Source organism: Pinus tabuliformis, chromosome 9 (genome assembly GCF_031772625.1).
Source record: "Pinus tabuliformis cultivar Carrire ecotype Pingquan chromosome 9, CPIR1, whole genome shotgun sequence".
Lineage (NCBI taxonomy): Eukaryota > Viridiplantae > Streptophyta > Pinopsida > Pinales > Pinaceae > Pinus > Pinus tabuliformis.
In genome coordinates this window covers 1385484540-1385495135 of record NC_142307.1, presented here as the reverse complement: position 1 = coordinate 1385495135, position 10596 = coordinate 1385484540, and the positions used below count along the sequence as shown (strand labels likewise).

At 35.6% G+C, this 10596-nt stretch overlaps 1 protein-coding gene across 1 annotated transcript; it reads left to right on the top strand.

The window, feature by feature from the left end:
- The first annotated feature begins 1460 nt into the window (after window positions 1-1460).
- Window positions 1461-2642, top strand: LOC149153663 (zeatin O-glucosyltransferase-like). Its single transcript, XM_089443891.1, has one exon. It carries the CDS (start codon window positions 1461-1463, stop codon window positions 2415-2417), a length of 957 nt encoding a protein of 318 aa, XP_089300017.1. The 3' UTR covers window positions 2418-2642.
- The last annotated feature ends 7954 nt before the right edge of the window (window positions 2643-10596 follow it).

Here is a 10596-nt window from a genome sequence, read left to right as displayed (position 1 = left end):
AATTGATGAAGGTATTAAGAAAAATATTTTGATTAGAGAAATAGAGAAATTAATATTGGATTTTAAAGTTGATGAAGATATGGAGAAAAGTATTTGGTTAAGGAAATGGAGAAATTAATATTGGATGCTAAAGTTGGTGAAGATATGGAGAAAAGTATTTGGTTACGAAAATGGAAAGTAAAGATGGGGAAAGAGGATTTTGGTAAGATGGAAATGAAAGTATGAAATGTTTCAAATAAAATGCGAGAAATTTCCTTCACTCGGCGAAAGCATGAGATCAGTGTTTTGTTTTGAATGTTTTCTTTTGGAAGATGATAGGTTTAAAAATTGGTGGAAGTATTTGGAGAAACGTATATTTTGGAAAATGAATAGCAACTATCGATTCTTTAAGGCAAGGATAGATTTGTGGTTGGAAAATTAGACTGGCCATTATTGATCATTTAAGGGGGATGGTAAGAGATAATTGTTTAATGGGGATAGTAAGAGATAATTGTTTGGGTGAGAAATGCAAGGAACCATTATTGATCATTTAATGCTAAAAGATATAGTAAGTATTGTCTGGTTGGAATGACGGTGGGTCCAAGTTATACACGGAATGGTTGTTGATCATTTAATGTTAAAAGATATAGGAAGTATTGTTTGGTTGGAAAGACTGTGGGTCCAAGTTATAGAAAACGGTCTGGGAAAACGATAGGGGCGAAGTTATAGAAAATAGTCATGGGCTGGGAAAACCGTGGGGGCTACTATTGTTCATTTTAACCCAACACAAACACAGGACATGGTACAGAAGCATGAGTTTATTTTGACAGGTGAAGCATATTTTATAGGCGCATGAGTTTATTTTGAGACAAACGCCCTAAAGTAAATTCAATCATCCAACAACTTTACGTGCTGGGAACTGGAATGGAAATAAATATGTATCTTTCCGCGTCAATGAGCGATCAAGAACAGAACGGTCTTGAAGTTGGTAGCAGTCATTTCATATATCTCACGTTAAAAGTGTGGTGTTCCTATGGGCTACGACGGTATATATCTAGGCAAGTCCTATTTCCACCTCCATAGCAAAGTTAATGCTATGGAGGTACCCCTCTGACAGCCCCATACAGCATCATCGACCATGCCCCATCGACGATGCATCATTAACTGTATCCGTCTCCAGCATCCCTCTCCGGCTGCCCATCGACGCCCCTGTTCCCGGGCAGCTCCGTAGCTCTGACTCCCATTAATGCACATTGCCTGGATATTTGTTGGCAGATGCACCTTTGTATACGATACATATACGATTGAATTTTGAAAACCCTCCAAACTTTGAAATTTGAATTTCAATGCGCGCTCAAATTTTTGGAATGAACTGATGACAAAACCATTGTTGGGTTTCCACCATGGTTTTTGTGTTACATTCGCCCAGCGCTGACGTTTCATGAAGTTTGTGGTGAAAGTATCAAAACGTTTCTGAACGAATGCCTCCGCCTCCTCCTCCTGGTTTGAGGTCCCAATCCCCGCTGTGGATGAACGGGGTCGAGGAATGCGTGGAAATTTTGGTCAACACACGCTGGGAGCTGGAGTTTCCGTTCATCGAATACACAGAAAAGGAGATAGAGAAGCCCATCTGGGCAGCAGGGCCTTTTCTGCCCTTCTCCTCTTTCTGGAATCAGTCAGAACCATGTACTGCTATAACGCATGATAGCGCCATCCGCAACAGGAAGAGTAGTATCGATGAAGAACGATGTCTGGAATGGTTGAATTCCAAGGCACTTGTATCAGTTCTCTACGTTTCTTTCACCCGCATAGTCTGTCCCTCCGATGAAGAGATGACAGAGCTCGCTCTTGGATTGGAAGCTGCCCAGAAGCCATTCATTTGGGTTTTACAGAACCATCGCCGTCCTCCTCCTCCTCATCCTGATCATCGTCCTCATGATCATCAGGTTAGTAATGGCGGAGGAGGAGAGTACGTGCTTCCAGAGGGCTTCGAAGGTCGAATCGAGGGATTGGGTTTGATAATCCGTGGTTGGGCGCCTCAGCTGCTCATACTCTCTCATCCCTCCACGGGAGGATTTCTCTCGCACTGTGGATGGAATTCCACTGTCGAAAGCATCATCCAGGGCGTTCCTATCTTGGCATGGCCCACCAGAGGAGATCAGCATTACAATGCCAAAATGCAGGTTAATCACCTCCAGGTTGCTGCCATGATCGACCGGCCAACCCAGGATGGACGGATGAGCAGGAAGGAAATTGGCAATGGAGTGACGTTGTTGATGGATAGCGAGCATGGAGTCCAAATGAGAGAAAGAGCAGCGTCTCTTAAACTCAAGTTGGGCTCTAGCTGCCCCTCATCTTCTGAAGCAGTATTAGACACGTTTGTTAATCACCTTTTATCGAATCAGTCTGAAGTTCTTGAAAGGAACATAATTGTGTAGTGCTGAAGTTATCACAATGAAATGAGCGGAGGCCCTAGAATAAAATGCCCAACGTGCAGGTGCAGAAATTGGGAAAACAATGAAATGGGAGGAGGCCATATATTGTTCACCCATTTTACTGATGTAAAGGTTGTGATGTGGGACCTGCATCATAATGCCCAGATGATTTTGCAATGAAGTTTTGGTTGCGAATTCAACTTAAAGAGGCTTTACAATTTCATTATATGACCGAAGAATGTGATATTATGTTTCTCAATTTCATTATTCTACAGAATGATGTGATTTTATTGTGCATCATTCTTGACGTTTAACCTCTACACAATTCTATTTTTCGAAGGCATATCTCTTCCTCGACGTACCCAGCAATATGGTTTCATTCAATCCTATAGATTTTGATCAAATATGTGGTGAAAATGAATTGTATTAGTTTCACTAGTACAAGGATTGATTTGAATTATTCAAATCGATTTATTTCTCTAAACCTCTCAAAAACACTTAAATTGAATTTAGTTATCTATTATTTCTCTAAACCTCTCAAGTGTTCACGTCTTCTGAAGAGGAAGACGCTTTCCCTAATGCCATTCAATTTGAATTTCTATATAAATAAATGTTTTCTTTAGCTGTTTTTGTCCTCTACTCCAATTGTAAATAAAAATAGCAATAGGTATGATAGCAATCAGTTAAACCATAAAAAGAAGTTTCTTATTTTTCAAGTTTTTAATTTAAGTTTAAATTGTTTATAGGGAAGAAAGTATTATTATTATGTTATTGGTCTGATTATCAGTTAAACCATAAAAAAAAGTTTCTTATTTTTTAAGTTTTTATTTAAAGTTTAAATTGTTTATAGGGAAGAAAGTATTATTATTATGTTATTGGTCTGATTTCTCATGAAGTAGGTCGGTAAGCATAGCTAATCTTGTAAATATTTTTTCAGTAAAGTAATGCTAATGCTATTGCATGAATTATTAAAAAAATCAAAGAAAAAACATTTATGTTGAAGCAACAGTTTATAGGTGTGATGTTTGATAAATTAATATGATGAATTTGTAATGTGCTATACTATTTGCTAATTTTACAAGTTTACATGAAATGAGGGAAGTTGTGGAAATAGTTATGGACTTAGTTGATTTAAATAAGTTTTTATGGTCACTTATAGTTATATAAGGTACTATTGGTACACTAAATTAATAAGTTTTATGGTCACTTATAGTTATATAAAGAACTATTTGTACACTAAATTAATATTGGGGAATGACATAATTTAATAGATTTTCTACTAAATGAGGGAAGTTATGGAGATATTTATAGAGTTGGTTGAAATGATCACCTATAGTTATATAAGGGACTATTTGTAGACTAAATTAATATTAGGGGAATGATATAATTTAATAGATTTTCCCCTTAGAGGGTTTTCTTGATCCCTTTGTTCCTTCATATTTTTTTGTGTAATCTTTTTCATGTTTTTGTTGTGGGCTATTAAAGCCAACAATGGTATTAGAGCATTGGTAAGGAGTAATAGAGGAAGCTGGTGAAAGACTCGAGAGATTGCTATGAACCAAGGGTGTTGTGGATTGAGGGTTTGTAGAAAGAGAACAACATATTTTGCACAAAACCTTCGAAAAAATAAATAAGAAGTCATCACTACCCGCAAGGAAGGTCGTGAATGCAAGAACATGGAAAACCATTGTCCAACATTTGGGCAGTGTGCAAGAGTTGTTTGGAAGTAGTTGTAAACTTTCTTTGGCATTCAACTATGAATGCGAGTGGATTAAGGAGATGTAGTCACCATAGTTAATACTGAAGATCCTAATATTATGAGCTTAATAGCCCTAACTAGGAACAATCATATTGGACGAGTATCCACTATGTGGAACTATGATCAATTGTCCCAAATTATATACTTGTTTCCAGGAAATATGCAAGACTCACCATCGGCATTCAAAACGTAGATAACATTCAACACAATTGGTGCCTCTACAATTCGAAAAGAGGAGTGAGAAATTTTTTTGAAAACAAACTGATCTTCTCCAACACCTTTAAGTATGAATTCAACAATGATTTTGATAAAGATTTAAATGGTAAATGCAAAACCATTCAATGGACTTGGCATTAGTTTTGCAATTCATATTTATTGTTTTTTATTTCTTTGTAGTTGTAGCAATAGTCGTATTTGAGTGTTATTTCATTCTCTTTGATTAAAAAATTGTTAGTTTGTTAAAAGCAAATTTGTAAATTAAATGGGAAGGAACTCATAAAAAAGAGGAGGCACTCACAAATAAAGAAGCCATTATTCTTAAATTAAATGGAAAGGAACTCATAAAAAAGAGGAGGCAATCACAGATAAGGGAGCCATTACTCTCTCCTTCACGCTAAAGAAAATAGCAATGGAGAAGTTAGATGAGAGAAAAATTGGAAAGAATGAAAGAAAAAGAAACAAAAGAAGAATGAAATAAGCAATTTTCACAAGTCATTTTTAGAATTTGGTAATGTTTTAAATGTTGTTGAAAAAAATTATGGGACTCTATATCGAAGAGAGTAATGTATTATACATTTCAAGACTTGTAGTGAAATGCAGAGTTTTTTCATGGTTTATGTGGATTCCTCTTATGGATATTTTATAATATATAATTTGTTTTAAATTATTTTCTAAGAGTGGTTTAAATAAGGAGTCCTCATAAAGTAGAGTTAAAGTTGACAAGTCCAATCAAATTTAGACTGAATTAAAGTCAAGTGAAAATTAAAGTTATTGATTTATTTTATTGAAAAGAGAAAAGAAGAGGGTTGCATGATTGATTATACCCAACATTCCAAAGAGTTGGTCCAAGCTGTAAAAGTCTAGCCATAATAAAGTGGATTTCCCTAGGTATTTCGTAAGAACTGTTGATTCAAGCCTACATGCATTATTGTGGTAGCACATGTAATTATGTAGCATTTATGCTCTTATGCATAGAGAGGATGCAACATCAAGTTGTGGAATGAACCACTAAGTAGTTATGAAGGTGGAAAGTGTACTTGTATGCTATCTTTATGTGCAATAAAAGAACTTGAGTCTTGACTAAGGAATGAATGTCAGATGGAGTAATATTATAATGTGAGAAGGTTGGGATCAAATTATGATTAAGAAATTTTAACATGTTGATGAGCCATGTGGGTGAAAAGGATTCTTAGAGAATTGGTGAGTACATTAGATGTCACTCATGTATCTTAGTAGATTGAATTCTTTTTTATTGACATCAATGATCAATTGTTTACAGGAAGAAGCAGAAAGCTCATGTAATAATCAATTTAATGTAATGATTGTAGTGAAACATATAGATGAAGAATTAAGAAGAAGATGCAATTCCAAATGAATGAAAAATTTGTTACAAGTGTAAATGAAAGAAGAAGACTTCATGAATGAAGTATCCAACGGAGAATGATGAAAAAATGGATGAATCCATGAAAATAGAAGATGATAGCCAAAGAAGACTAATGAAGAGACATGAAGAAGGAGATGACATGACAAAATAAGATGATAGTTAAATAAAGAAAATGAATGATGAAGTGTAGTAGAAAAAGTAATGATAGGATGAAAGAAGATGATGACAAATATAATGATGTAGTAACAAAAGGAATGTCATGGGAAAATGAATGATCAAGACATAAAGAAGAAAGAAAGATGGTGAACATGTGTGAATGAAGAAGAAACTAGTGAAGCTGTATGTTCATGAAAAGAAGTGTATCCATGAAAATTTAATCTCTAAAAAGCTTAATGGTTCCTAATGTTTTTGGATCATGGAAAGAAAATTATCTTGATCCAATGTTTGTATAAGTGATAGATGACCTAAATAAAAAATTCAATTGAATGTACATGAGTCAATGTTAATCTAAATCTAATGAGGCAAGTCCATCCATATTGAAAAATTTGTAGTGCTCTAAAAACCATTTTTTAGGGAAAGGTTTGTAGTAATCTAAAACCACTTGTCATGACAATGCAATGTTTTGTGGTAATATGAAACCATTTGATGGTTTGTGGTCATCCAAAACCACTAATGTTTTTCGTAAAAAAAATCCATTTGATGTCATGTATTATTTGTGGTAAGAAAAAACCACTTGAGGGTTGTAATAGTTAAGGGTAAGCCAATGTAAAACCTTGAGATGTGATGGTTGAGGGTCATCCACAAAATCCCATAGGTGTAATAGTTATAGGTTAGCCAAATAAAACTCAAGATGCAGTTACTAGTAATCTAAAGAAAACCCAAGATGATAATTGGTCATGATGTAGGTAAACTGAAATTGTTTATATTTTTGCAGGTACAAGATGAAAATTGAAGAATATCAAGGCTGAATAATGAAAAAGACTAAATATCATAGAATACTTAAGATGAAAAAAAGAGCATAAAATATGAAGATGAATAAAGGATCACTTCAAAAATACTTGAAGAATACATATTGATATCATAAGCACTCATTAAAGGGGAATATAAAGAGATCACTCCTACATGTGTTGTTTAATAAATCAATATGATGGATTTGTAATGTGTTTTAATAATGTAGACCAATTCTAAAATTATGTGGGAAATGAGGGAAGTTATGGAGATATGGATTTGGTTGAACTAAATAAGTTATTATGGTCACCTATAATTGTATAATGGATCATTTGTACTATGAATGCAATATGGGTGGAATAATATAATTTCATAAATGTTTCTTTATTGATCTTATGTCCCTTGCTTCATACCTCTTTTATGTGTTTGCATATGTTTTTTATAGGCTATTAAAACCAACACACTCTACTTCTAGTCATATAGCTTTCCTATTAAGATATGTAGCAGCAACTCTACAAAATTTGAGCCAACATATTTGCATGGAGTCCTCCATAAAACACATCGGAACATTCAAAATTTAGATAGTTTGGAGTGTATCTGATTGAACACATTGAGAAGATTTTAGTCCAATATTAATGAAGTATAATTTAGAGAATTCAAATTTTGAGACATCTCATAGAAATAAACTATAATTGCAGATCTTAAAATTAATTTGAACATTGGTTAGAATGGCTTTTTGGACTTTAAAGAAAGCTTCGTCTAAGTAAATGATAGCCTTGGAAAAAAACATAATCCATTTTAAAGATGCCAACTTTATAAATTGAAGCATAATCTATGCATCTTCAAAGTTGTTCCATCATATCACTCACCAACCGATAGGTCTATAGTTAATGCAATGATTTAAACCTCTAAGGTGGCTCACTAGAAAGCAGAGGCAATTTTTCAAAAATACGGAATGTTAGGTTGTATGTACATGAAAACTATGGATTTCCTCTTTTATTATTAGGATATATGTATGTATATATTAAACGTTGCTATTAAATTTTTGAACAAAGGTTCAATTGGTGGCAATCTCGAGGAGGGACACGTATCAATGACCGTTTAACTTTGTACATTTTCCAAATAAACAAAATAGGGTTTCTGATGTGAGGTTTTAATGCACTTTAATTATTTCGCCCTGCCCTTTGTACTGGCCTTGGTTTTGCAAATGCAGTCATTTCACACCTGCCGAGGGAAACTAGGAGTTGGTCTCCATTCTTGCATCCGCTGTTGATCTGGTACGGCTCTGTGTGTGCGTTGTGCCTTCGCTTGTCTCTTGTGGTGGTTTGTTTGCTGGTTCTCGGAGGTTTTAGGTCGACTTTCAATCTGCAAGTTGTTTCATTTATTCTTTGTTACCGAGGCTCATGCTTCGTCTTTACTCTGCTCGTGGTGATTTTCAATGCTGGTTCTAGTGTTGATCTGGCTCTGTGTAACCACAGGTTCTTTCCTTGCTACTGCGGTGGGCATCTCAGCAAACACTACTTCAGGTAATTTCTTATTCCAGTTTCATTCCTGCATCTCGTTTTTGTGATTCTAACCCTCTGGCTCCTTAGTGAGCAGGTAAACTTTCCTCTGGTGAACCTGCTAAGAGAAACCCTCTGGCGAGAGACTTGGTTCTCATCCTCTGGCTCAGAATCAGGCCTTTTCTAGGTAAACCCTTGCTCCTCCCTTCTTTTATATGCTTTTTGTCACTTTGTTTTGTCTGCCCTTCTGGTTTCTTGACTACCCGTATTGTTTTTGTGGTGGTGTGTAGGTCGTGCCTGGAGAACGCTGCTCCATGGCCTCATCCTTGGGAGTCTTTGCAAGCTTGGGAAAAAAAACAGGGTAGGATCCTTCTGTGATTGTATTGTGGTTTTTTTCTTGCGCTATCCTTAGTTGGGCATATCCCTTGGGGTTTCGCTTTCTCCGTAAGTTTGTATGGTTTCGTCGGTTTCACACCCTTGCTTTTTGACTAGTCTTGGCCTGCAAATCGTTGTTTTTCGGTGTTCGTGGGTTTCAGAACCCTCGACTGTTTTGGTTGTATATATGTATATTGAACGGTTAAATTTGGAACTATAACAAATGCACAGGTGTGCTTGAATACTAAATGTAAATGTACTTGGGTTTTTGTTGAGAAAGGATTGTTGGTTTTGCCTTTGTCTGGTTCCTGGTCTGAGATGCCTTCAGTCACGAGATTTTTGTCGATGTCATTAGGCCTCTTAATGAAATATTTCACTCTTTTGCTTTAAAACAATATCTGAAACATTAATGCATAGGAAAAGAAGAAATTGTATTTCTTTCTTAATGACAGAGGTTTTAGATTCATTTGCTTTCATGTATATTCAAGAAAATTGTAATTTCAATTTCTGTGTCCTCTCTTCTCTCTGGATGGAAAACTCTCCTTAATGAGGATCTGGTTTTTCTTTTAATGCCTTACTAGCAGTCTCTTACACTTGAGGAACTGTTCCTCAGTTACCTTTCAGTTATCTAACAGTTTCTTCAAACATACTCTTAACTAATCCTACTTTATGATCTGAATTGGATCCTAAAACACTCTCTAAGTTTTCATGAACTCTATAAAATTCATGCCAAAGTTTCCAAGTCTTATAAAGATCGAGCTTATCAGAGATATCCTTGTAATAGTTAAAATTTGTGATCAGCGCGGAGCAACGAGGACCCTCGGTCAAGCGCGCAGACCATCGGCCCATGGTAACGTGCACTGTCACGAATTAGCAGAATAGGAGGTCATTTCAAGAAACGGGGGTAGTTTCTGATATGCGATTAGCGACATATCGCAAGGAAAACCCATCGAAGAAGGAAAAGCCCCGAACGCCCGGACCCGAAAAACCATAAAATGCAACGGATATCGCGCCGATTTCGTCAGAAGCGGGGCCCACAAAAACCGGCAGAATATCGGAAGGGCTTCGAGCGGTAAGTGGTTTCAACCAAGTCCCGCCCGATGCCACACAATGGGTGCCACACGTCCGGTGGAAGAGAGAGGAAACCGTTCACATCAGATGGGTAAACATCATGTTACTTACTCGCCCGATATGAACGATGACCATAGGATCTGGGGCCCCCAGATCGACGACGGAGATGCGTTCCGATGGAAATGTGCATATACGGAAATGTGCACATATAAGAAAGTTATGTATATACGGAAGATATGCACATATCTTCCGTATATATACAATTTCCGTATATGCACAATTTCTGTATGCATAATTTCCGTATATGTGCAATTTCCATATATAGAAATTGTGCATATACGGAAATTGTGCATATACGGAAGATATGCGCATATCGCATATCTTCGGTATATCCCTAAGGTAATTGTCGATAAACTCTCAACGAACTATCACAAATTATATCACGAAACCATATATTAGCTGTAGATCATAAACCAATCTTAGCACAGCTCATTCTATCATTAACCAAATGGTATATGGAAAACGCATTCACCACAATCAAACTCGGATTTAGCTATTTGTCTCAACCAATAAAATAAAATGGAGAGCTAATCGAAGTCAATTTGTGAAAACGCATTTCCCAAAACTAAAATGTGTTTGCAATTATTCTTGTGAGTGTTATAGGATTAATAAACGGAGAGTAATTGGTGATATGGTGTTTTATAAAATATTAATAATTTGAAAAATTATGGTAAAAAGGTTAATTGTTGAAAATTTAAAAATACAAATTTAACTATAATAAAATTCTGTAAATTGATATGCTAAAAGGAATATGATCTCAAAAATTAAAATGAATGCAAATAAATTAGGGATATAAATTAAGTATTGATGGTGGGTAAACAGTGATAAATATGAATTTATAATTAATATCAAAATTTCATATTG